This window comes from Perissodus microlepis, chromosome 18 (genome assembly GCF_051167445.1).
Source record: "Perissodus microlepis isolate ML-2025 ecotype Zambia chromosome 18, ASM5116744v1, whole genome shotgun sequence".
NCBI lineage: Eukaryota > Metazoa > Chordata > Actinopteri > Cichliformes > Cichlidae > Perissodus > Perissodus microlepis.
The window spans coordinates 16,053,181-16,080,850 of NC_140478.1; the positions used below are offsets into that span (position 1 = coordinate 16,053,181).

At 39.6% G+C, this 27,670-nt stretch overlaps 2 protein-coding genes and 1 long non-coding RNA gene across 3 annotated transcripts in view; 1 reads left to right on the forward strand and 2 right to left on the reverse strand.

The window, feature by feature from the left end:
• Positions 1 to 13,897, forward strand: part of tnn (tenascin N) — a 39,207-nt gene extending 25,310 nt beyond the window's left edge. Inside the window, exons 9-19 of the mRNA XM_084912991.1 lie at positions 709 to 972; positions 2,263 to 2,526; positions 3,802 to 4,068; positions 5,466 to 5,729; positions 7,872 to 8,002; positions 8,483 to 8,621; positions 8,716 to 8,867; positions 9,387 to 9,483; positions 9,605 to 9,769; positions 10,265 to 10,428; positions 12,243 to 13,897. Coding sequence (XP_084769117.1) covers positions 709 to 972; positions 2,263 to 2,526; positions 3,802 to 4,068; positions 5,466 to 5,729; positions 7,872 to 8,002; positions 8,483 to 8,621; positions 8,716 to 8,867; positions 9,387 to 9,483; positions 9,605 to 9,769; positions 10,265 to 10,428; positions 12,243 to 12,392 — 2,057 coding nt within the window. The 3' untranslated portion in view covers positions 12,393 to 13,897. The remainder of the gene's footprint in view (positions 1 to 708; positions 973 to 2,262; positions 2,527 to 3,801; positions 4,069 to 5,465; positions 5,730 to 7,871; positions 8,003 to 8,482; positions 8,622 to 8,715; positions 8,868 to 9,386; positions 9,484 to 9,604; positions 9,770 to 10,264; positions 10,429 to 12,242) is intronic.
• On the reverse strand, positions 4,077 to 12,286 carry LOC146367604 (uncharacterized). Its single transcript, XR_014797629.1, has 3 exons — positions 12,042 to 12,286; positions 7,869 to 7,974; positions 4,077 to 4,789 (listed from the first exon to the last, which is right to left on the reverse strand). It is a non-coding gene; the product is annotated as an uncharacterized LOC146367604 (long non-coding RNA).
• Positions 13,898 to 17,740: 3,843 nt separating the features above from the next.
• kiaa0040 (KIAA0040 ortholog) lies at positions 17,741 to 27,338 on the reverse strand. Its single transcript, XM_084913113.1, has 2 exons — positions 27,138 to 27,338; positions 17,741 to 24,145 (listed from the first exon to the last, which is right to left on the reverse strand). The coding sequence occupies exon 2, from the start codon at positions 23,628 to 23,630 to the stop codon at positions 23,298 to 23,300; it is 333 nt and encodes a 110-aa protein (XP_084769239.1). The 5' UTR covers positions 23,631 to 24,145; positions 27,138 to 27,338; the 3' UTR covers positions 17,741 to 23,297.
• Positions 27,339 to 27,670: the final 332 nt, after the last annotated feature.

Genomic DNA, 27,670 nt, shown 5'->3' on the forward strand with positions numbered 1-27,670 from the left:
TTACTGCAATTCTCATTTTGTTGGATTTCCTAAAAAGATTATCAGTAGACTGCAGCTTATCCAATACTCTGCTGCAAGGTTATTAAGTAAAACGAGAGAATAACAGAGCACATCGCTCCAGTTTTAGCAGAGCTACATTAGCTTCCAGTATCTTGCAGAACTGCTTTAAAAAATACTCTTACTTAAATGGCCTTGGACCATCTGGACCATCTTATATTTCTCGCACTCAAACATCCTCTACTGCCAAACTCTTAGATATACAGTATTCCTCACAGAGAGAAATTGGGGATGCAGCTTTTGGTGTTTATGCCCCCAAACTCTGGAACAGACTATCTCAATATACCGAGGAAGCAAACTGTGCCAATGATGTGAAGAAACTCTCAACAACACACATTTAAATCTGGCATTTAGCTAGTGTTTATGTTTAATAAAAATACCACTTCACTGCTTTACCTTTAAGTGAGTTCAGCAGCTGTATTTAGTATTCTGGTACAGAACATGTGCACAGTTTCTCTACAGTACCGTCTGCTTCTGTTCCTTCAGTGTTTATTTTCTTTTTCTATATTTTTATGTAGAATTTCATTTTATACATTTAGTATCCACGTGTGGGATGTATGTGGATGCATATATGAACATATTTCTAATGGGTTGTTTGACTTTTTCAGCTCTTTTTGATGCTTTTTTTTCTTTCCTTTTTTACGTCTTCAGATATTGATGCTCCAACAAATCTCGTCACTACCGAAGTAACAGAGGACACTGCAACAGTCTCCTGGGATCAAGCCCAGGCTGGAATAGAGGGATACATGCTGAGTTACACTTCTGCTGAGGGATCCAGTTCAGACATCTCTGTAGCACGTGATAGTACCTCATACAGGCTGATAGGCTTGAGGCCTGGAGTTCTCCATACTGTCTATATCTGGGCCTATAAGGGAGACAAAGTCAGCAGAAAGAGTTCAACAGAAGCTGAAACAAGTAAGTGCTGAAAGGGGAAACATTACAGTAGAGACTGATTTGATTATTTGGCTGTCAGTCATTGAAGACTCCCACAGAGGAATCGTAATTTGGAGGTCAGCTAGGAATATCTACAAAGGTAAGGCAGAAAAAAGAAACTCTTATCCCCTCTTTTTTTTAACAATGGTGCTGAAAGTGTACACAAATGCTTTTATCTTCTGTCTCTTTTTTACCGATTGCACAATAGCCTTTGATTCTCTGAAAAGTGATCAAAAGCGCAACTGTTCTTTGCTGCCTTTGAACTTGGAGCAGTCTGTGAACTGAAGTAAGGTTGATTTTAGGGTCTCTTTTTCTTAAGCTCCTTTATGTACGACCTTAAAAAACATACAGATAATTGGTCAATTATTACCTCTTGATCTTGTGCATGCTAGGTTTTTTTCTGGCAATGTGTGAAAAGCATTAACATAGACATTCCACACTTAGCACACCAGCCCCTCTTATCCATCTGCCAAGAGTGGAACTTGAACTCTGTGTGAAAAACGCTGTTTAACATAATTAGGTGGTACACCTCATTTAAAAGCAGCCCAGTTTAGCCTCGGGCTGAATGTTCATAAGAAGTTTGAGCAGAAGCATTTTGCTTGGTCAACAGAGCAAGACACTTCTCGTGTCTCTTAATCTGGCTGTTGTGCAGATTAGCAGCTGTTGCTGTCTGCTGGTATTGATATTTTTGGAAGAAAGTCAGCAGAACAAGAAGTATGAGTGCTTTAAAAAATATCTTTACGCATCAGGATCACAATGACTGTGACGGCACAAGCTGGTGAAACAGACTGAGCTAGTAATAGAATTAGTTTTCCTTGACAGCATAGTATGACTTTAGTTTCTTAACAATTCTTAACAATGTTTACCTGCTCTTAGTAAAATGTATGCGATGTAGAATTTGCATGTTCTTTGCTTACAAGTAGCTCCTAGTACCACTGCTTACATATCAGTGTGTCATGCCGTCAAACTTGGATTCAATAAAAAAATGTGTCGAAATAGTTGAATGTGGTATTTTTGGATACCATTGAAAAGATTTTTCATATATGTCATATATGAAAAACAACAGCTTTATATAAGAGGGGCTGTTGTTTAAGGCTAGAGAGCTGCTAAAGCTCACCACAGAGTATAATCCAAGTTTGACATCTATTCCAGTGTCTTCTGCTTCTAGATACAGGTGAAGCTCCGCACTGCTGATTTTTTTAGTTTTTCTGTTTGCAACAGCTGTAATTACATGTTTTTACCAGTGTCGACTAACTACAACTCCCTGTGCAGACCTGGATGCTCCTACTAACGTCTTCGCCCAAGATGAGACAGAGTTCAGCTTCAGGGTGCACTGGGATCCCCCTCAGGCAGAAATTGATGGCTACATGCTAACATATAGCTCTTCTGAGGGCTCAAGTGAAGAAATTGTAATTGGGTCTGACAGTACTTCATACATGCTGACTGGCCTGAGGCCTGGGGTCCTCTACACTGTCTACATCTGGGCTGTCAAAGGGAGTAAAGCCAGCAGGAAGATCTCGACACAAGCTGAGACAGGTCTCAGAAATTTAACTTTCTTTTCAAACCTCAGCATTAAATGGTTAATATCAAAGTTAAACAAAACCCATTTCCTTGCCTCTTACATGATAATATATTTTATGTTACGTATAAAGATACAATATTATCCAAAAGTCTTGAGTCATCCCTCTTTTTTTTTTTTAAATTTTGCTCCGAGTGAGGCAGACTTTCTTGTAATTTTCTAAAGAGTTATTGAGCAATAGTTCCCCTGGCTTTATTGGTGTCTACACATGACACATAACTTTGCAAAGAACTGATTTTAAATTGTATTTTCAGGCTTTATTACCACCAGCCTGTTGCAGAGACATATAATTCGTTCCCATTTCTTGTTTGAATCTATGAAAAATGCCAAAGATAACACAGTTTGACAGGCATAAAATCTAATTTTTGAACTACCTGTTGGCCAAAATCTTGGCATATATCAGGATAATGTGTAGTGTGTCCTCAAAAATATTTAAGGAGAAAAGAAGAAGCGGTAGGCTATCTACAGCAGATGAACAGTACCTGAAAGTCCTGTCCATAAGAAATAGGAAACACACCAGCAAAGTCCTGCCACAGGATCTGAGAGAGTGTCTGGCCCTTTAGTTTTGGTCAGCAAAGTGGAACATGTTTGCATTTCTCCTTCAGATTCATCTATTGTTCACTGAAGCCTCATCAGAAATGGTCTCAGTGGAAAGGTGGCTGTCAAGAAGCGATTCTTAAGGAAGGGAAACAGGGAGAAGACTGAGGAATGTTAAATCACAGAGGAATCAGACTGCAAATCAGTGCCACAGAGCTTAGGGAGTGATGAATCAAAATTTGAATTTTTTTAGTAAAATCATCATCAAAACCTCAGGAGAGAGGTACATCAGTGAGTGTCTAATGCTGTGTGTAAAACACATTGGATCTTCTGTTGAAGTCTGGAGAACTAATGCTGAAAACTACTTAAAGAAATGACAAGATAGTTTGTCCAAAAGAGTTCAGAACGTGTTGAAGAATCGAGTTGTTCACACAAATACTGACTTTAACATGATTGTTTGAACATGTTTGAGTAAATCGCTAACCCTTCCCAATTCCTCCAAAAGTATTAATTCTAAATTGTCAGCACTGGTCTACCGTCACCTTGACATACAGTTTTCACAAGGTTTATCAACCAAATAACTGGATTTATTATATTCCTTCACATGTTTTAGATTAATTTAATTTGTCACCCATAATATTCCAGATGACTGTAATATTCATCATTAGAGTTTGTGTATTAATATCTTCCCCTAGAACTGGATGCGCCTGCTAACCTCTTAGCAGAAGATGAAACAGAATCCAGTTTCAGTGTTTCATGGGATCCCGTCCAGGCAGAAATTGATGGCTACATGCTAACCTACACGTCCTCTGAAGACGGCTCTAGTGGGGAAATCCCAGTGGGGGCAGATGAGTCTGATTATTTGTTGACTGGTTTGAGGCCTGGGCTCCTCTACACTTTTTACATCTGGGCTGTCAAGGGAGACAAAGCCAGCAGGAAGATCTCAACACAAGCTGAGACAGGTGTCAGATGCCAGTTTTGTTAAAACAAATTGTCTGACTAGTAAATTCATGTTTAATACCCTAGAGCTTCAGATGCCCCATAATTACAGCTTTTCTGACAAGACAGCAAGTCAACCTCCTTGTAAACCTTAAAAAAATGTCTCTCAGATGGTAGACCAATCAGAATCAGCTTGTTTGTTTAAAGCAATTTTCCAATGTATCCATTCATCAGTTCATCCATCTACTTGCCAACTTCTTCTTTGGGTCAATAAGGGGGAAAGCAGCCCAGACATCTTTTTCCCCAATAACTTACCTCAGCTCTTCCTGAGCAGTCATGTGCCAGCTCACAGCATGTACTGGAACAACCCAGCGATTTCCTCTGAGTCAGTCATGCCTGCAGTGCAGGGAGGCACTCTGGCCTGCTCTTTCCCATTGACTATTATACTCACTATTCGGAGCAGTTGCTCCTTTTATAGTTCCTTTCCAGTCGAAGGACCCTTCCTTGATTCATGCAGACTCAGATCCATTCAGTTTAGCCAGCATATTGGAGAACTTCATCCCAACATCTTTTATTCAACAGTATGTTAATTTCAGTTGCTTCTTAGCGTCTTTGATTGCAAGGGAAGCATGGATTGAAGAGTTCTCTTAAAGCCATTTTCAGTCATGACATAATGTATGTCAGCAGTTTTTGAACTGCGATGATCACAAGTACTTTTCTTCTTCAAACTACAGCACCTTGGACCTATAACATAGCAAAAAACAGAGCTGAAACTGAAATGTTTCTTGACAGAAAAACAAGACATTTTCAGCAATATCAGAGGAATATTTGACCAAAAAATCTCCGTGCATCATCAAATATAAATACCATATTCAAGTAATAAGTACTCTCCTTTCTGACAATCAAACAGGCAGTTAAATTTTTAATCCTCTTCACAAAAATCAAGTAATTCGCCTGATCTCTATGCTCTTAATCATGTTTTTGTACAGAACTGGATGTTCCTATTCACCTGTTTGGCGAGAGAAAATCTTAAGTGGATCATCAGACCACATTAAGGCAGGAATCAGTAGATATAATTTTAGATTATAAAACACAGTTAAACACAGTTAAAGAGACCACTTAGGAGCTGAATAGTTTCTAACTGAAGTCCTGACTCATCATTTCCTTTAAACCACTTTGGGCCTGTGAAATGTGACGCAAACCACCAGGTTTCTAAATGGACAAAGTGAACTTAAAAAACATCAGTATTCATCACGTACTCACAATCATGATACTAATGCTTGTAGAAAATTCAAGCTAAGTTGTTTCATCCCCCTGATGTAGTGAAAGATGAAACAACACATCTTGTAGTTTGCACAAGCAGTTCTTGAAATGTGCATGAGTAGTGCAGTAAACCTCTTCTACTAACATCTTCCCTTAGAACTGGATGCTCCTGCTAACCTCTTAGCCCGAGATGAAACAGAATCCAGCTTCACTGTGTCATGGGATCCAGCCCAGGCAGAAATTGATGGCTACATCCTTACCTACACCTCTTCTGAGGGCTCTAGTGAGGAAATCCCTGTTGGGTCTGACAGGACCTCTTACATGCTGACTAGCCTGAGGCCTGGAGTTCTCTACACTGTCTACATTTGGGCCGTCAAGGGGGACAAAGCAACCAGGAAGATTTCAACAAAAGCACAGACAGGTCAATACAATATGAGCAAGTGGATTCCCCCCCCCCCTTTTGGCGATATTGAAACTCTTCTTTCTTATGAAACATTGAAAAAGGTCATTTTTCTTCTCTTAAATTTGTTGCAGGCTTGGGTTCTACTGTTAAATACATTGATGCATTTGGGCAGAGCAGCAGGATGTTGCAAAACCAGTTTCTCCTATTAAAGTAGTCCTTAATTGAATGTTTACATGAGCCAACTCTGAGCTTTAACTGGCTGTAAATGCTGAAAATACCCATTACTTTTAAATAGTGTTTACCTGTTTGTGGGTCTGACTCTCTGTTAGGATGAGAAAGCCCCCAAAAATCTACCCAACTAAATTTTATGACACTTCATGGCAAGATGGAGAATGCCCAAAAGAATAAACAATGGTGCAGCTCAACATTATTTCCTTGATAATGAACAGCAACATTTGAGTGTCCTTTTGTTATGTGTCAGCAGTATTGCACAAAAACTACCAGAATATCAGAATTTCTTACAATTTCCTACAGAGGCAGAGGAAGACACCATTAAATTGTAGTTCATCCAAAGCAATTTATTTAGTATTCTTTCTTACTAGACATGAAAAGCTGCACAGGGTCCATCAGTACCTTCTTTTAGTAATCAGTCCCAGGTGTTTTCAAATGCAAAAGCTCAAACATGTTATTGCTTTTATACTGGTAATAAAAAGATCCGAACCTGAGACCAGTAAATTATTACTAAAGTACATATGCCCTAGTTTTGGGGGTATATTGGTTGGAAAAAAAGGCAAAAAGGCATCACGTTCTCTGAGCAGCTGCAGATGATTCAAACTCAGTGAGTTTCTGATGAAGAGACCACCAGTTTGCACCGACTTGACTGCTGTGGAGTTGACTAGAAATCTTTTTACATTTCTTTCTGATGACAAACAATGGAATAAGTTGTACTTCTTGGCATAGCTTGGTATTGAGAGGGATCAAAGATTAAGTATAGCTGGAGATTTTTAAATGAACTAACATGCAATCACAGAGTCAAAATTTGTTTGTTTGGAACCTCTAAAGTACCGAAGACCACCTCTCTGACTGGAATATGATTCCCAGAGGCCTGGGAGGTCAGGTCACATGGCGTGCCTCAGAGGTTAGTTTGAAGTAAAAAGCAGCAGCACGTGGTGATTGTGTTACAACAGGGGCATCTTTGTGATTCGCAGATGATCTGTAAAATCATCTGGGAGCACTAAGTGAAAGCTGGGTCTTTTTCAATTAGGCAGCAAATGACCGAGTTTTGGATGATAAACTTTTCTCATCGTAACTCGGGCGGGCAGAAGGCCAGTGTGGTGCTGTGTTCAAACAGGAGCGTTACTGTGTCAAACGATATCATCTGGGACACATAAAGGAACATGTTATTACATTTGTGACTTTACTGGACCTAGTAAAAAGCACCATTATTATGTCATTTAAAGCTGTCTCGAACCAAACTGTTTCACAGATTTGTCAGGAGCGTTTCATTCTCCTTATGATACCCAAGGTGCTGCTCAAAATGTCACTCTTCACGCTGTTTTGCCCTTTTATTTAAAAAAAAAAAAAAAGTAATTTTTTAATACAAACAGAAGATGGTTTGGGATGATTTTGCACGTTATGGTGGCATAGACTTCCCCTAATTTCTTGAGCCATGGGAGGTTAAAGCTCCAACTGCTCTAACAGGCATCTCGGTGTCAGACAAATTATCTCAGCTTCTGCTTCAGGTCAAACTCCCAAAGCATTTAAATAAGAAAGCATAAGTACTAGCTTATCTGCACAGGCAAATTGTAACTGTGCAGGTAGATGGTTGTCATATCTTGTGTTGTGTTTCATGTGGAGAAAGTCTGAAAATCTAAATTGCCAATTTAATCGGCCTGAATCAAAAGCTCTACATTTTAGGTTCACAGAGGAAAATAATAGACAGACGAATGATTAACATTATCAGTAAAAACCATGTAAAAGCACCTATTGTTTATAGAAATCATTAATTTGTTCTTCACAGTTTAAATTTTTGGGCTAAAGGTTCGTAAATGGAGCACACGTTTATTTACCAAATGAAAACATGATATTATCAAATGCATTAATGACTAAATGACTGTCGCTGAGCTGTAATCCACTTTGATTTGCACTCATACCCACCAGACATTGATTCTCCCAAGGATCTGAGGGCTGTAGATGTGACCCTGGACTCTGCTTCTTTAACTTGGACTCCTCCTCTGGCTGACATTGAGGGTTACATCCTCACCTACAGGGATGAAGAGGGAAACATGGAGGTAAGTCGCCATAATGATTAGCACATATGTGTTTGCACCATAGAGCACTTATAAACCACCTATAATATTCAAAGGCGCAATTTCTCAGATATTATTTTGTTTTCACTTCTTGTGTAACTTTAGCAGCAAAAAAAAACAAGACCTGAAGGTGAAGGATGATTCCTCTTATTCTGTACTGGTTATAAGCAGAATCTCTGGGCAACATGTTCTCCTAGTCTCAGTCATTTAAATGACATTTGGGAAATTGACTGGGGCTAAAGGTGCACGTTAATCTTAATCTCTGTAGAACACTGACCTCTTGTGGCAATAAACAAAGCAAACCTGGTAGTAATCAGCTTCTTTTGTTGCTGTTTGCTGTCTTTTTAAAATTGAGATCTAAGTAATTAAACCTAACACAATTTACTTTTCTGTTTAGTCCGAAATGTTAAATCCATAATGTGATGCTATTATATTCAGTGTTCTGTTATATGTTTTCATCAGACTGTTGAAAAGCAGCTTGTAGCCGGTGAGAGCAGCTTTGCTGCATCAAGTCTTGAGATGGGGAAGAGGTACATTGTCACTATTATTGCCTACAGGGGCAACAAGAGGAGCAAGGTGGTAGAAACCATCTTCAAAACAGGTTTGTGCCACGTTACTTAACATCTTGTACTCTGTTACAAATCATCGGTATGAAAAAAACTCTAATAATCTTCCCACCACATCCCCGTCACCAGTTGGTCTCCTGCACCCATTCCCCATGGACTGTGTTCAGATCATGAAGAACGGCAATAAGAGGAATGGTGTCTATACAGTCTATATTAACAATGACCGCTCCAAACCTATAGAAGCTTACTGCGACATGGACACTGATGGAGGTGGCTGGCTGGTAGGAATTTTTGATATGATATCAATAAAGAAGCTCACAGTGTGGAACTTTTGTCTAACAATGAGAGTGACTACATGAACACTGGCATGTGCGTGTCACTTATTTGCTCCTGGGTTGTATTATGGGAAGTGGATTCATTTCTTTTGGAGTCTGAATGAGCCATGGGACTAAAATAACTCTTGGTCTCACCTGATTCAGTTTAGATTTTTAGCTCCATGCTTGTGTGAAGCTGCAACGCTAAACCAAAGGAATCCCTAATAAAGGCTGATCAGTTTATTGGCTGGTCAATGCTGTCAGCCAGTATTAGGCTCGCTTTGAATAACAAAGAAACAGTGGTGAACAAACTGACCCAATGCTGGTTATGTGTATAAAAATGTATTAGACTCCAAGACGTATTTTCTGCATCAAATCTGGAAATCCAGTATCGATTGGGCTCAACTCCCTAATGATTGCATTAAATAGTTAGAACAAACCATTTGAAATGTTTGTGTAACACTTATGAGTGCTTTCCACTTTTAGGTGCTTCAGCGCCGTAACATTGGCAAGCTGGACTTTATGAAACGCTGGAGGCAGTACATTGCAGGTTTTGGCAACTTAACCGAGGAGTTCTGGATTGGTAAGCACTTCAGTGTTTTGGGAAAGAGGGCTTTTCTGCAGACAGGCATAAACATGCACATTTGAGCATTAGAGGAATGTCTAGTGTGTTCTTGATATTCTCTGCTTGTGTTTTCCCTCAGGTCTCGATAAAATATACGAGCTTACCAACACTCCTACTCAGTATGAGCTGAGGTTTGATTTGGGTGTGGGCTCAGAGAGAGCGTATGCTGTATACGACAACTTTAAGATTGCACCAGTCAAGCAGAAGTTCAAGCTCACCATTGGCAAATACAGTGGGACAGCAGGTGAGTCTTCCTCCTTAACTATAGGCAACATAAAAGGCTGAGGCTGTGCAGACAAATCAAACAGCTTTCAAGAATTATATTCTCTGTGGCACTTAAATGGAATGAGTTATAGCCAAAAGGGGATGGCGAAAATAGCAGTGAAACAGACAGGGTCAGAAAATAGAAGGGTTTCAAGCGGGAGGCACCCCACCGGTCATGCTGTAGGATGCTGAGAAAGAAATGTACCCAACAGTAGGTGGGATATTTGTTTCAGAAACTTACATTCAGTCACTTATAGACAGTATCTATATAGGGATGAAAGCAAGGCTTAAGTGGGCTTTGAAGCCAGACAGACACAGACACACACAGCGAGAGCTATGCTGTGTCTACATATAACTCAGTGTGCTGAAACAACATGTGCTGCAGAACTGAATCACCCTGAGTTTGGCATTATATTCAGTTTCTTCCATCTTACGGTAATAACGGTGCAATCCTAATTTTCTCGATGATCCCCAGGTGATGCCATGACCTACCACCAAGGCCTCCCCTGGACTACCATTGATTCAGATAATGACATTGCCCTGACCAACTGTGCTCTGAGTCACCGTGGCGCCTGGTGGTACAAAAACTGCCACCTGGCCAACCTTAACGGCAAATGGGGTGAAACCAGGCACAGCATGGTAAGTGAATGAGACTGTAGCACCTCAGCAGCAGTAAACTCTGATTTATTGGATTCAGTGTTGATTTTCTAGTTTTCTGGATAGCATACACAAAAACACACACACGCATATTTAAATCAACAGTATTGTGCAAATGTCTTGAGACTCATTTCTTTATATTTTTTTAATGAAAATGGGAAATATGTGCAGTTATTTATTGAAATGTGCAAACATTCATACATGCAGAAACAGCTAGTGCATTGCTAATGAGCTTGAAAATCAATATTTGATCTGAACACCTTTATTCAAGAAATCGTTTTTATCATTTCTTTAAGTAGCCTTCAGAAATAGTTTTCCGGGTGTTTTTGAAGGTCATTCAACGCTCTTCTCTGGATGTTTCTTCCTTTTGTTCCATTCTATGTCAAGATTTTCCAACACCGCTTCAGTAATGTTGATGTTCGGGCCAGATTCATCTCTCAGGGCCTGCATATGTTCTTTGTTGGACTCATATTTCTTAAGGTCATGATTGAAGATACTGCTCATCTGCTGTACAAAATCTAGCACCTTTATCTTTTGTGCTCCATTTGTCCAGATGGGCAACATAAAATCTAAGCTTTGCATTAAGTCACACTTTTACTGTATGATCGTTATACCATACCGCTTCACCAGTTGGTGGCTGACTATATTACATCATAATAGACTTGTATTAACCCTGTAATTACCCGAAGACCGTGACCAGTTAACAACATGGGTTTTCTGGACAAGTCCCATCAGTCCATCTCTACCATTACATTTTTATGTTTATGGAAAACATTACTGAAAGCTTGCCTCCTAAACAGTTTAGGAGTTTTACTATACTGAAGAAAACTTTTGGATTTCAAAAATCGTTTTTACTCTTTTTATTTATCAGTCCTCTTCAGTCTGAAAATATGTAATTCAATAGATACTGTCCAGCTGTGACCCGCGATGCAGAGCAGGTTATCCATAAATCTGTATTAGTGGGCACTGTGCGAATAGGTGAATGCAGCTTGTGGTACTTTGAGCAGCTGAAACTATTGGAAAAGAGCTCTTTGAATGCAATCCATTTTCCATTTCCATTTTGAAGATCAGATGCATTTTTAGTTGCCTTTCTAACCATTTTTCACAGTATATATTACAACATTCTCTGTTAGGATTTAAAACAACACACGAGTGTTGGCTGTGAAGGAAAAACACATCCCTGTTATTTAGGATCTTTACTAAGCATCTTATATGGAAACAACAGGAACAAAAAGAAGGAAAAAACAAAAGCTTTCTGGGAGGCTGCTCCCTGGTCAGCAATCAAAGACAGCTTCACCCCAGCCCACTTCTACTTGTTTTGTTTTGGATTGTTGAGGTGAAGCAGAAATGGCCAACATCCATCAGAAGTGATAAGAAAACACATTTCTCACACCAGCTATAAACCATAAGTGTTTTTACCAGGCTGCTCGGGTAACAACAACAGTTATTATGTCTAAGGAAGACTGATACCGAAGGAAATGCCAGGGGATTTCTCTGCTCTTGTCGAGATTTCATCCATAATATTGCCGTTGCAGATGTCTCCTGCAATGTTTGTCGGCAAAATGCAATAACAGTCAAAACAAGTTTGTACTCACATGAAATGAAGCAGCGGTAGGTATTTATTACTGCATGTCATTCCGCCTGCCTGTCATGCCACTTGCCTCTTTCGCGACTCGATCTCTCCGCTCGCTGTCTCCCCCTTTCATTACGACTCTCCTGCTAAACATACGACATTTCTCCTCTTCCCTACTTTGCCCCAATCAGCTTCTCTCTCAATCTGCTGTTTTTGCTGTCAGGGGGTGAACTGGGAACCGTGGAAGGGCCACCTGACATCCCTCGACTTCTCTGAGATGAAGATCCGACCTGTGGGAGCCCTGTCCAGCAGGAAGAGGCGATCGCTGGCGGCTAGGGAGAAAAGCAGAAACACAAAACTCCAAAAGAAATAGAAGAGCACCTGTGACCACATCAGCCCCATCAGCCTGACATCACACAAGCTTTTGGTGTTTCTGTACATATGTACACATGCATGTTTTAATACTCTAGACTAGAATACCTACTGGTCTCCCTCTCTGTGTGTCTCAATTCTTGGACAATACGTACACCTTTTAGAAAAACTAATACCTTAATATCTGTTCATATGCACAATAGAAATTCAAAGATTTAATGTGACTGCAAGAAAGTGGCAAATGACAAATGTTCTTTGACTTTTTTTGACATTAATTGGTTTTGTTTATCACTCAAACTTGAACCTGTTTGCTTGTGTTATATTTGCTTATTTCACATCCTCCAAAGAAATTGAGTGCATGGTAGAAAACAAAAATAGCTTGTCTGTTGTTGGGTTTTTTCGTGGATCAGGTGTAGACTATTAGAGTTAGCACCGTGAGTTTATTGATTGTGAAGCCAGCTGGCTTCGTCGCATTAAACTGCCACTGTGCTTCTAACACTGTCACATCACATCAGTTTGTGTGGGACAAGGCCGTCAGTAACAACGGATGGCTGTCTAGAGACGCCAAAGTGCTCCTGCTTTACATTCAGATGACCGAGACAGCTAATATCCATCAATGTGACGTGCCTTTATCAAATGTCAATAGGAATGAAGTTTGCTTGCCCCATCCTCGGGAGCATAATGACCAAACTCTAGTTTTTCAATCTGGAAAGCTGACAGAAGTTATTAATACGTCTTTGACTTTGACTTTACTTGATTACTTTTTTCTTCTTTTTCTTTTTTTACACATTTTTATTACAAACTTGGTTTAGGTGACAAGGGCTGAGCACATCAATCAACTTTTCTCCTAATCTGCCAGAAGTTATTTGATTTGCAGTCAGTGACTCTCACACATTACTTTCCCCTAAAAGTTATTATCGTTTTTTTTAACTTCCAGCTAATCTTTAGGATCAGGACTTTGAAGGTCAGAAATGAGGAAATAAAAACCTGTTTATCCATATTTTATTTACTAATTGTATTCTCAAGCTGACATTATAGCTGCTCTTTCATATTAATGCAATCATTCAGGGAATAAAAATAAAACATTTTTTATATGTGAAAATCTTGTTTGTTTTTCTCATCTCAATATAGCGATGGCCTTATGGGATATAGGAAAGCAAGTAGTACTAAACCTTTTTTTGCTTTGCAGATTTTAATGAGTTGCTTTGAAAACTGAATATGTTACCGTGGAAAAGCCAGACAAAATGTTATAGTTATTCAGTATATTTGGGTGTTTCACTGCTGTAAGAAGATACATAACAACCCCCCAAAAATCTGCAGCCACACTAGAAGCTACATTAAGTTTTATGCAGACATATTGAAGCAGTAAATGCTGATGCATGCTTCTTTAACTTTGTCTTATACATTTGTCTACGTATATATGCATAGTAATGGACTTAGTAGTTCTTTTTTATTTAATTATATTTTTGTCTGTTCATTGGACCTGAAGTGCTCCATTAAAGGACTTTCTGGAGACAAATCTTGTCTTAAGCTAATTTGTTTTTTTACAATAAATTATTCATGTTAATTTGGGGAAATACAGGCACCGAGCAACTGACTAGGTACACCCATTCAACTGTTTTTTAATATCTAATGAGCTAATCACACAGCCATTCAATGCATTTAACATGTTAATTCTGAAGCCGAGCATAAGAATAAGGAAGAAAAGATTGATGTAGGTGACTCTGACCGTGGCATGGTTGTTGGTCCAAGATGAGCTGGTCTAAGTGTTCAGAAACTGCTAACCTAATGGGAGTTTCCCACACAACCATCTCTGGGGTTTATATGGAATGGTCTGAAAAAGTTTCACAGCATACCCATCTTCTGATAGTTCCTTTCAGCAGAGAAGCACACAATGTCACAAAGCTCAAATAACCTCAAACTGTTTTCTTGAATGTGAGAATTAGTTCACTTTACTCAAACGGCCTCCACAGTCAACAGATCTCAATCTGACTGAGCACCTTTGGGAAGTTGTGGAGCAGGAGATTCACATCATGGATGTGCAAGCAACAAATCTGCAGCAAATGTGTGATGCTGTCATGTCAATATGGACCAAAATCTCTGAAAATTGCTTCCACCAGCTTGAATCTGTGCCATGAAGAATTAGGACAGTTCTGAAAGCAATAGGAAGGCCAACCCTGCAGAGAATGGATGGATGGATGTTCAGTGCTTATCACTCACTTGTTTTCCTTGTATTGATGCTTAATATTATCAATAAGACATAAATAAAACCTCTCAGTCAGACATGAATTTGCTACGGCGTGACTCTGACCTGTGAAACTCAGCTGTTCTTTCTTTGGTACCACACCACACTTTCATCATACTGAGTTGAGCAACTACATTTGCAGGAACTGATGATTGTTTGCTGTCTGGTCTCAGAGCAGTTTCCCAATTCTCTATCTCATAATCTGCAGACAGAAGCAGCCACTGGCTCTCTGCGCAGGAGCTGTTTTTATCAAGCTGCTGAGGGTGTACGGAAAGGATATAAAAAGGTCATCACGCCATTTAAACACAAAAAGATACTGAAATAAGATATAATCTGTTCAAACAACAATGGAACACTTTTGGAATGAGTAAGTGAAAAATGTCTTGGGGTTTTTTCCCCAAGTGTTTATTCATCAAAATCAAATAAGAGTTTGACAAGGCTGCTGACAAAAATTTTGCCAGCAAATATTTCTAGAATAGCAATTCATATCAACTTTGAAATGAAAGGTCTCACAAAAGCTCATTGATGCGAGAGGCCTTTTCAGGCACAGTGATTGCAAATTACTTTAAGGAGATTGGTTCCTGCCATTGCTTTACGGGGCAAGTGGTTTGCTCAGTGCCAGGATAAACAGAGAGGAGAGAAAACACACTTTTCCCTGTTTGTCTCTCTCTTTCTGCCTCTCCCTTCTACGTTTGTGCATATATATAGTACAGTATGAGGTTGCTGACATACACATTTGTCTGACTTTTGACACTTGTGCCTTGGGTTCAGTGTGATGTATTTTTTCCATGAGAGAACCTGGTACCGTGGTAACAAGTGGGTGTTTGTTTAAAGGAGTGGAGTGTGAGCAGTTCATGGAAAGAGAGAGAAACTGCAAAACAGAAGACATTTGAAATTCAAGATAGCCACTGTCACACAGCACACGGGAACACTAAGAATTTCCATTGACTCATTTCTGCAACACTGTGGATTCTTTCTTTTTCTTTCTCCCTTTCTTTCTTTCTTTCTTTCTTTCTTTCTAGGGAAACTGAATGTTTATTTAAAACTCATTATCAACCAGGGATCTATAAACCCTCAGAGCTTTGATTGATTCTTTTTGAATCATTAAGCATTCTCTAATTAACAACCAAACCCTTGGTACCACGCATGATGGATCCATGCTTTCATGTATGAACTATAGCACGAGTTTCCTGTTCTTAGCTGACACGAGTGGCGCCCATTATGCTCTACTTCTGCTGCTGTAGCCCATCTGCTCCAAGGTTTGACATGTTAAGCATTCAGTGATGCTCTTTTACATACCTTAGTTACAATAACTGTTTATTTAAGTTACTGTTGCCTTGCTATCTGCTCAAAGCAGTCTGGTCACTCTCCAGCAAGATTCAGAAAGCTACTTTCACTCAGACAACTTCTGCTCACTGGATATTTTGTCTTTTTTTGGCTATTCACCACCAACAACAATGCCAAGATTAACATTATTTAAATAACCTTCTGTAGGCACCAGTCTATGAATGATTAAGTTCATGTTTGGTTTATGATTCAAAGATTAGTTACATAATTAATCATTTCAGGTTTAATACATTTGAACATTTAAGTTATGTTCACATAAGGTAATGAAATGTCACTGTTTAGGATCTAAAAGAGGTGCCCACCACTTCAAGCATGTAAGTGCAATGGCAGCATGTGTGGTTTAGGAAGAGGAGGAGCTTGGACGTAGAGGTTAGGAGTCTCATGGTTTTCTTACCGTGTACACATGTTGTTCTGGATAAATATCTTATTTTTTGGAATGTTCATGTTTATTTTAGTTTGTAATAAATAAAACAATCAAGTCATAATTCAACTAGAAGCATTTGTTTTGGAAACCAGGAACGTTTTTGAACGTGGTCTATTGGAAGTGTCCCTACACCTTCCTTCCATAGTCTGATGCTCAATTTTGACCTTCATCAGGTTCTTCATGTTGACCGAGTGCATTGAGTTGCTTTCATGTGATTGGCTGATTAGATACGTGCTTTAAGTTGAACCTAACAAAGTGACCAGTGAGTGTATATCCTAATCTCTCAAGTGTTACCATTTACATTTATGACAAACTTCACATATTATTTGCACGAATGTATTATGAGTTACATCCAAATACTCAGATGAAGTGCTCACTTGAAATGCTAAAAAACCTGTCATCACTGCAATTTTTGTGTTTCGTTTTGCCTTGGCAAAGCATACACTTAGTTGTCAACAAAGTGGTTACACCTCCTGGCAGAATGTGCGGTGCCTTATTTTTTAATATATTTTCACATCTCTGTAAAAAAAAAAGTAGCAAGTTGTCAAAGATAGTACCCAACGATACCTCAGGCTTTAAAAGAGCATGTTTACATGTTGAGATTCAAGTTATGGTAATACTCTGACAACACCAAAAATCAGGATCCGTGAGACGTAACGAATTTGTACAAAGTGCACGTCTTTTGTCAAACACGAATTGCTCCTCGAGCCAAACAGATTACGTGCATCAAAGATTTCTTAGCTACGGCTTTCAAATCAATGATGAAAATTATATGTTCACGGGGATCACTGCGGGCAGAAGTGCTTATTAATTGCTTTGCTTCAGCAGCTTTCCGTTTTCTTTGATTACAGTTCATACCTAACTAAACAATGGTCCAGCTTTTAGTTGACTTTTTGCTGCAATTTGTCGCAGTAACGGTGGATGGTCCTGTTGTGTAATAGAAAACTTTGCAGTATGGAATCATTCACGGCAGGCGTCATATTCTATGTTTATGCGCCACAGCAGGGATCATAGTCTATGTTTATTTTATCCTCACATTTCACAGTCCATCATACTTCCTGTGGTCTCTTCAAGCACGGTGTGTTGACACGCTGCAAAAGCGATCAGCAACTTCGTTTTCATTGGCATGCATATGTGCTCCAAGTAAACGCATTGCTTGTATACACAGTGAATTTTTGTAAGCATATTGTCCTGGCAGCCACACTGAATGAAGACGCCTGTGCAAACCAAAACATAATGACTTCGTGTCAAAACCTAAAGGCTCTGTTAACTTCAATTTAAATTAGAAATAGAAAAATGAGATCCCACAAAGCTAGGAAAATATCTCCCATACTGTTTTTATATGCTTTATCATTGTCTCTCTATATATCACGATAAATTATGCATGCAGAGCAACCAACAAAACTCAGTCATGCACATAATTAAAACAAAAAGAATCACATCAGCACTTTTTTAACTGTGGAACAATGCAAACATGTCTTAAGTAAACAATGTCATGCATAATTAGACGGGCGGGAAAAAAAAAACATAGTGCGATCTTGCAGGAAGCTATCCACAAGGGTAGATCTGACGCTGAAACAGATGACAAATACTCTCACCTCCATTTCCTCTGATCTCAGAGAACTGAAGACAATATACACTATGTGTTATTTCCCCTCCCCCAACTCCTGCAGCTAATTTAAACAGTGCTTTGAAAATAAATTATGATCTGTTTAAAGTGACGGAGGTCAAGTCACTGCCTAACAAGTGTTGAACAAAAAGGCATGGATGTGTGGACATGAGCAGAAATAAAGTGTTATCAGACACTTGAGCTTAATATATATATTTATAGCACAGAGACGTGAAAAAAAACAACAAGCCATATTTGGAATATGTTACCCATGGCTGTCCTGTAAACAATTTAATCGGCAGGCAAATGAGCGGGAATGAATTTAAAATATGATTAGAGTGTGAAAAAGTTAAATAAAAACCATAAACATGTATTTTTTTTCTATATTTGCCATAGTGATAAAATTAATCCTTGGATCTTACTGCATGTGTGACTTTACGCTAGTATTTAACGGGAAAACCATGGATTAACCTTTAATATGCTTTCAGTTTAAAGTATGACCCAAGGCAAATAACAGAAAACGAGACATAACTACTAAACCAGCGACCAAATTTCAAAAAAAGCACGTAGTACCTCTAAAAGTCTCTTTTGGTCGACAAGAAGAGATTACCACAGACCCGCCAATTTGTAAATTCCTGTTTCACAAGAACTGATTTGACTGATTACAATGTTAGTAATTATTTCTTATCTTTGCACAGTGTCAGGCAAGCTGTTTTCTCTTTGTCTTTGTATTATGAAAAGCTTACCAGCTGTCATAACCAACCATAACCATATTTTTTTCTTCAGTGACTATTCTAACCTTACTGATAACTCAAAGCTCAGCTCTGTCAGTGAATATAGAGGTGTCGATTTTTTGCTTGTTAGCATTAGCACCCTGTTAAATATAGAATTCCTGGTGTACCTTCATAACCAAGCAGGAAAGCAGTGCAATATACTAAACTGTAGAAACTACAAAAGAAACCTTAATATAACAAATGTGGCCATTCTAAAGCCTCTAATATATCCATATTTACCATCATTTTGTGACCATTTGAAGCCTGAGGGTGAACTAACTTTTAAATGAAGGGACACTACATGCTCATATGTTCCACTAATGGTGACCAACATTAGAAAATACACATCATGTTGTATTAGATAAGACTTTAAATTAGCAAATGAGACCATAAACTCGTCCGGACATTATTTAATGAGATCATAGATCACAGGAAGGGTCATTTTATGATAAACTTCTTAACAGAACTTCTGCAACATGTGGAGCGGTGCCGTGTTTGCAATTAGAAATGATGCAGTTTTAAGGCACTTTCTATGCTAGTTTTTTACATACAGTCTGTGATAACTGCGCTCTTCTGCCTGCCAGGTCATTAAAATATGCTGAAAGAGAAAAGGGGAGATTTGAATATGTGAACTTGTTTTTATGAGAGGACCAGTCATGGTAAAAAGAAAGTACACCCTCTTTTAATTCTAAGGTTTTATATATCGGGACAGTGTGTGATACTCAGTTGATTACTTGATTAATTGATAACCAGCAAGTGCGGCCACATCTATGAAATCTGCATTTGTGTCAGTTTTACAGGTCTGAACCATACAGGTGATCTTATTAAAACAATTGTTGCTGCCTGTGATTCTGGAAAGGATTATAGGTCCATTTCCAGATTATCTGAAGTCCATCGTTCTACAGTGAGAAAGACTATTCAGTGGAAAACATTCAAGATAGTGTTCCCAGTGTGGATACCCCATCAAATTCACCCCAGACTGTGCCACACTAAGAGAAACAGCTAAAACTCCAAGAGCTACACCTCAGACTCAATTAGAAAAAAACTAAAAGTATGGCTTAATTTGGAGAGGTTGCTAGAAGAAAGCCTCTTCTCTCGATAAATAGCATGGCAGTCTACAACACTGCATCTGAATAAACCACAAGATTTCTATAAAATGTCCATTGGACAGATGAGACCAAACCACACTTGGTGAAAACTGAAACAGCATATCACAACAATCATCTCGTGAACTGTAAAGCATGGTGATGGTGATGATTTTGGTTTGTTTTGCAGCCACAGGACCTGCACACGTTGCAGTAACTGAACTCTGTAAACCAAAGTATGTTGAAACTGGGTCATGCAACAAGAAAATTAACAGAAGAACAGCAGCAAATCTACAGCAAAATGGCTGAAAAAGGAAAGATGAGGTGTTGCACTGAGGCCAGGAAACCTCCGTGAACTGAAGCAACATTGTAAAGAAGAGTGGGACAAAAATCCTCAACAACAATGTGCGAAATTGAGAAAGTCACACGATTTCGAGAACGACTACGTCAAGTTGTTGTTTTTCACACCTTGCTTCTGCATTTTTGTTAACTATATAACCAGATCATTTTTTATGATTTCCATTTATATGAAACCTTTAGCAGAACTTAAAGAGAACATACTTTCTTTATGCCATAACTGTAGTGTTTCAAAGTGTTTCAGTTGTTGAGAAATATCTTTTAGCAAGTGCTGGGAACATCGACCGCATGGATTTTCTGTATCAAGTGAGCAACATTAGAAATCTTCAGCAAAAGCCTCCCCAAGAGTCACCATTACAACAACCAGCTGCTTCTTTAACATGCATGTATATTTTTGAGATAGCTGCATTTCTAGATTGTCAGATACCACCTCATGAGACAGCTACAGCTTCATTAACTCCTTCATTAACTGAGCATATTGAGAACTCTGGAAGTCCTCACACCAACAGGGAGCATCACAGTAACATCCATGCTGGACATACAGTTTACATTTTCACCCCAATTCCAGTCTCTAGAATCAGTGCTTATATTTGTTTATGGATCTTACTGAATGTGTGACTCATATTCTGGTATTTAAGGGGATATCCTTGGATTAAGCTTCAATATCCTTTCAGTTTAAAATACTAGGAGAGGTTAGCAAATGACAGAAAACAGGAAGTAACTACTCAACTGTTTACCAAATTGCATAAAAAACACCTTGTACCTCTAAAAGTCTCTTCTGGTCAACAAGAATAGGTTACCACATAAAAAAACCAAGTGACCTGTGAATTCTTGTTTCACAATTACTGATCACTACTTTAGTAATTACTGTCTTACCTTTGCACAGAGCCAGACAAGCTGTTTTCTCTTTGTCTTTGTAATAAGAAAAGCTAACCAGCTGCCGACAGCAGGTGTATATTTAGCATGCAGACATGAAGCTGAATCACGTAACTCTCACAGAGAAAGTAAAAGTAGTAAGAATAACTCTGAACAGGTCAAACTATTCCTTTAATTTTTTTCAGTCTTTAACATCATTTTACATTTTTATTTATGTTGTAAGAAGCCTGCCACAGTCAGCATTTAATACCCAGTAAAAACTGTAAATTTTACTTTGACAAACACAAACCACAATGACGTGCTCGGCAAAAAACCCCGAACATGGCAGTGTGTTTTCTTGTTAAACGTCTCACTCTTGCAATTATTAGTCATCATACGTTGCCTGTGTTTTGCAAGGCAAGCTTTCATATTAAACTCAACACGTATAGTTTCTCTCTGCGAACATAAAGCAGAAGAGACAAACCCAGATTTCCACATGGGGACGTATCTGTCTGAGCCGTAATGAAATGAGTGGGGCCGGTTTTCCCAGCAGCACTTGAGCAAGAAGATCAACTTAGTGCCAAAATAAGCTAATGCATAAAGATGATGATACTGCTGAGACGCTTTTGCTTAATTGGGCCTTGAGATGTCGTACACTTTCAAAACAAGAAGCCTTAAGGCACAATCCACTCGAAGCCCAAATCGTTTGATTATTTCAGTTTCTTTTTTCTGGAAAGTATGTGAATTAAATTAGGCTAAAACAAAAAAATACTTTGAATACTGTTCAAACCCGTTTCTAAAAACGTTGTATACACGTGAATAGTGAGGACTTGATCAAATTAATCAGCATTATGTTTGTATATGAACAGAATGGCAATAAAATACTGCTGGCAAATAATGTTTACCAGCAGTATCCATGTAAGCACTCATCAAACTTGCACGTAACATGGATTTTGCAGTTATAAGGCACAATCACAAGTGTAGGGGAAGCTCTCAGCATGATGAAATATGCAAAGATGTATGCTTAGACAGCAATTTGTTTGTTTTAATTAAACACACTTTTGACAATCTGAAATTGTCCACATCCGTGCTAGGAAGTTAGCCAAAAGTGATTACAAACAAACTTAATGCCAATTTAACCTCTTAAGCCCCAACGCCCCCAGATACGGGGGCAAAAGGCAGATTGCATTTGGGGTTAGGCATTGGGGCTTAAGTGTGTTGTTGGTCCTCCTTCCAAATTTTCTGTGTGATGACTTCAAAACAGAATATTAAAAGTGCATATGGATCTGCTCTAAACCAACTTACGCCACCTCTTTCAGTCATATTCATACATTTTAGAGGAATAAATGTTCAAAATTTCCATAAATACATGGCTAGTCATCATTGCTAACACCTCCATTGGTATGAGTATCTAGTTTCTAGTTTCCAGTGTTGTTTGTTTGTCTTTTGGGGGGGAGGGTCTCACTTTATCTTTTACAAATTGTCTTTTTTTAATGCTTATTTGGCCCTGAATAGTGTAATAAAAAAAAACACAAAAAAGCCAGATGAAAGTGAAGTTCCACTCCTGTGACAATGCTGTAACATCTTCAAGAAATGGGGGAAAAAATGTCATAATGTTGAAAGTTTCTTTCTGTAGGCAGTGAGTTCAGCTTTTTAGATTGTCAGTGCCTTTTGATTTAGAAATTGAGAGTCAATCACAGTCTGCATTGCAGCCTGAATGTGAGTAATGCAGCTTTCTGAGCACTGGGCAGACCCTAAATTGGCTCTCTCTCCCAAATACACACGCACTGAATTTCACATGGGAGCTCTAAGAACAAAGTGCTCTCAATAACACTGTGCTTCTCTTACACACACACACACACACACACACACACACACACACACACACACACACACTTGCAGTTATATATGTGCTTCTGTCTTCATATTTCTTCCTTTATGTACCAAACACTAAAAAAAATGCTCATAAAAATGCTGTAAACATTGTCATAAAACCACCGCACGACATCTTATGAATGAAAAGTGACAACAATATATACACTCTTTACATATTTCAACCACATCTGTGCCTGCTACTAGGTGAAGTTCATCCTTTTTGTTTGGATATCAGCTCAGCAGAGTCCAAGAGCGTCCACGGTTTATGCTTTTCGGGATGCTCCATCAGCTCCTTTCCATAAACTCGTCAGCAGTCTCAGGTCAAAGAAGGGATATTTATTCCATGGCCAGAGCGACCCGGTCGGGCGTCATCGGCCCTGGCTTGACCGAGATCCACAAGTCTTCGGTATTGGCAGAATTTTTTTTCTTCTTTGTTTCTGACCTTGAAGACGACACGGCGTCGCCGCAGCAACAACAACAGCAGCTGTTGGCATGACGACAGCAACAGCAGTGACAGCACACCACCACTGTTGTGAGGAGAACAAGCAGGGGAAGCGTCAGGAGGACCACCAGGCAGACTGTGTTATAGGCCCCCTGGTTATGTTTTTCTGAAGCAAAGTGCCACAGTTGGTTGAAAAAATCCTGAATGCTGTCAGTTTTCCCATCCATGGCTTAGGATACCGGCGTGTCAGCCCTTTAAATGAGACTATCTCACTGTTGGAAAAGTTTTGCTAAATCCTTTAGAGAGTTGAAGTAGTTGTGAGACTGCAAATGTGCATGTTAGGATGCTGGGGTACTAAAATGATAAAAATATTATGTCCCTCTGAGCCCTTTGGGTGGTTGGATTAAAACTGCCCAAAATGAAATCGTTTCCCTGAGACTCTCGTCCATCCAACGAGGGCTGTGCTCTGTGTGTTAAATGGAAACACCAAACGTCACTGATGCTTTCTGCTTTAAAGTGCTCCTTTGGAGAAGGCCAAAGCCCATTTAAACAAATCCACAAAACCAAGAGGTCACTTGGTTAGAGAAGGCTTTCAATATGAGGATTCTGATCTCGAGGAAAGCGGAAGTTTCTTTATCCAGGTCGACATTCCAGTAATTGTTTTCTCGAGTTTCCTCTTGTCCTCCTCCCCTTTAACTTTCAGTCTGACGAGCTGTAGAGAAGTGACATAATGTGGATGTATCTGCAAAAAAAAAAAAAAAAGAAGGTTAACATGAACAGAAAATTTGGGTCCAGGCAGACAACCGGTCTCCCTCACTCTTTCCCTGCCTCCAAATCTATCTTTCTGCCTCTGTCTTTAACATCTCTACTCCTGCACCCCACCCCCCATCTTGTCAATGTCAGCTTTGGATTTTTTTCAGCTTTCCCTTCATTAATATTGCAGAGGGGCATTCATGATTCAGGGCAGCTCTCTCTCTCTAAGAGTCCCACTGAGGAAGACAGCGGCGAACAGAGAGAGAGAGTAAGAAGGAGTGGAAGAAATGGAGGGAGATTGTGTCTGAGGGAAGGCGAGACCGAGACAGAGGTAACCAATCTTCCTAAGAATCCCGCTGAGATGGAGAACGTGACAGTGTCAGAAAAAAAAAAAAAGAAGCGAAGTGGGAGAAAGGTAGGCCAGAGAAAGAGCTGCTATAGGAGTCTCATGAATATACAGGTCTCATGGATCCCAAAGCAGGAGATGGATGGAATGTGGCCTAAGTATTTCTAAATGTCTGAATTTAACAATTTTATGCTGGCCTCAAATAAAACCACCGCCAAATAGGAATCCTTGATGTAAGGAACTTCAATTGTCAGTCCTACATGGAAATAAAAGTCATATTGTTCCTTACTCTGAGACTAAAAAGCTATTTGATTAAGCCTGAAGCCTTGAGGCAACATTTTTATTTAAATGCTGTTAAACATCTATAGTTTTTCAAACACCATTTGACTCAAGCACGCTCCACAGAGTCTCTGTAGCTTTCGGCTACAGGGCTTCTTTGTATTTTGTTCGCAGGAAGGAAAAAGATTTTCATCTCACATTCGGTTGCTTCGTATGCAGAGAAAGAGAGATGAAGATGCACCTGCAAGTGGAGAGCAAATAGGCACGGCTTCCACCGTGCGTTGTGCCTCATGTGTGAAATTAGTTTACCCACAGACAGCCCGCTAACTTCCCTCCTGTTCATTTGCTCAACAGGAAGCTAAGCACTTAAAGCTAAGTAGCACCTGAAATGTTTAAGTGAGAGATCAGAAAGAGCAATCCCATTTCAGAAAATAGAAGTGATCCAAACCACCGCATGAGAAACTGTGCTTGATTTCTTTTTGGGTTATTAGAGACTCTTCATGTTAGTTTGTGCAGTTTTGGTTTGTTCATAAAAAAAAAAAGAGAAGCAAATGAGGTCACCGGCAAATTTAAGAAAAAACTAATCTAGATTTTGCTGAAGTGGGGAAATTTGGGTCTACTAATGAAGTAAAATGCACACAGTGCACAGACTGACAGTGAGTTTAATGCCACTCAGTGCTCCTCTGATGAGAAGAAAAACAAGGGCAGCGTGCGTCGTTATCTCGTTCTGCTGCGATGGTTTAATAACTCCACCAAATATTCATCTCCATATAGCAGCAGCACATAAAAGCTGTGCACAGGATTGTGCCTTATTTCAAAAATGTGCACCACGTTTGGAACAAAGGCTGCCTGCAGGCGACATGGAAACCCGTGCATATTCCTGAGAGCGATGGCGTCGCTGCCACATCTTTCCTGATTATTGGCTGCAGGTACATGTTGTTGTGATGAGCTTGGCTGAGCTGCAGCACCTCTGTGCACGCTCTGATCATCCCGCCATTATGAAAACTCTGCCACCGCGGCGAGCCAGAGCCGCTGAGCAATAAGTTTGTCGGAGAGGGACAGAGATCGGGAGTGAAGCACGGAGGTGTGATCTAGCCGGTAGAAAAGAAGTGACTCACAATGAATCAGTAGGAAAGTCATTAAATAGAATGGACAAGTCACTGAGTGTTATGATAATTATAGCCTCTGGCCAGGAACAAAGAGCCCACTTTGAGATGCGTTTATACACGGGTGAACTATAGTTGAAACACTAGCAGAAGAAATACAATGCTTTATGATCTACGTGTCATTTCATCAACGTGCTAAGGGAATTAATCCAGTAAGAGAAGTAACAACAAACTGATTGCCACTGTTGTTTCGTACTCAGCAGGCCGTTTCTGTGCAGTACTTGTTCCTAACTTAATGGCTATTTTAAATAGATTGTAGCTTTATTTTTACTAAAAATAAATTAAAATGAGTCTCACTCATGTCAACATTCTTTCAGAGACTCTCACCGGCTGTTTCACTTTCTCATGACTTTGTCTTCTTCTTGAGGCATTCGTACACAGGAAAAGGCCCTTTCTGGGCCACACAAAGCCAGGAAGGGGCTGAGAAAAAATGTTATGATTGCACACAGTTAGCCCCTGCTGCTTTTTTAAAGAACACGCGTGACCTAAAAGACAAAGTTGCGACAGACGGCATGGCAGGAATCTTTAATGACTTGCCCCGAGCACCGAGTCAGAGCAGTTCGCTCATCAGTCAGCATTAATTCACAGCGCTTGGGTGTGTTTGTTTTGACCTGAGTCAAGAACCGGTAAACAGCTAAACCTCTAGATTTTTTTTTTCTGCAGAAAACATGATCTGTGTTTGATCTCAAAGCGCAGCTGTTTTGCTGTCGTAGCAACAGGCCCGCTGATATGCTTGACAGTGAACAAAAGCAAGTGCACAAGCCCATTACATGTCAGATGTGTCAGCTCAGTCCTAACTGGAATGAAATGAGCAAAGTGGAGGTCACACTGCCAGTAAGAAAAGGGAGGGGGCAGCCAGATGAAGCTAATAAACATCATCAGTAAGTTAGTCAGCCCTTTAAAACTAAAGTGAGGGACAAAGTGAAAGTTCTTAGAAACAGACGTTTGAGTGGGATGGTTTGTTTTAAGGAGACGAGAGTGTATTAAAGACACTTTTGGCTGAAATCTAATCTAACCCCAGCCAAAACCAAGCTTCTTTTTTTTGGATGAAGAATGAAGATTGTCCGAAAAACAGCAATTTTACCTGAGTTTAATCAAACAACAAGAAACATCAGCAAATACCAACTTAAGCCACAGCAGTATCAAAGTATTCAGTGGCAGTTAAGATCTCATTGAAAGCAGAACCTTACCCCGCAGGCACTTGTGAAGTAGCAGGTCAGGTCTCGCGTCTTGTCTAATCCAGTTAGCTGCTCAAACTTCTGTTGTTTCTGTTTTGGCATCTGGCTTCAGCTCTGGTCTGGTCCCCCTCACTCTGATATCGTCACTTTCTGTTCCTGTTTCCCTCTCTACCCTTGTTTCATCCTCCTCCTTTTCCTCCTCCTCCTCCTCCTCTCTGTGTAAGTGTGTGTTTTGGTCACAGCGTCACTGCACCCTGCCCACTTTGTATAAGAATGGGCCCTCTGTCTGCGCTTACATGTTTCCTACACACTGTGCTCAAGAGTTGTGGTTGCTTTACTTTACCCTCACTAAATGACGTCAGGCAGAAAGATGGAAAGTCAGATAAATGAAGTTAAAAAGTCTGATATGAAGTCACAGGAATGCCGTATTAAAAGCTGAATCCCTCCACAATAAGGCCTCCATGCATGCACTCATCCGAAAACCTTGCAACCACAGCGGAAGTTGCACGCAAGGTTGAAACATTTTGCATAATAGCACTAAATGA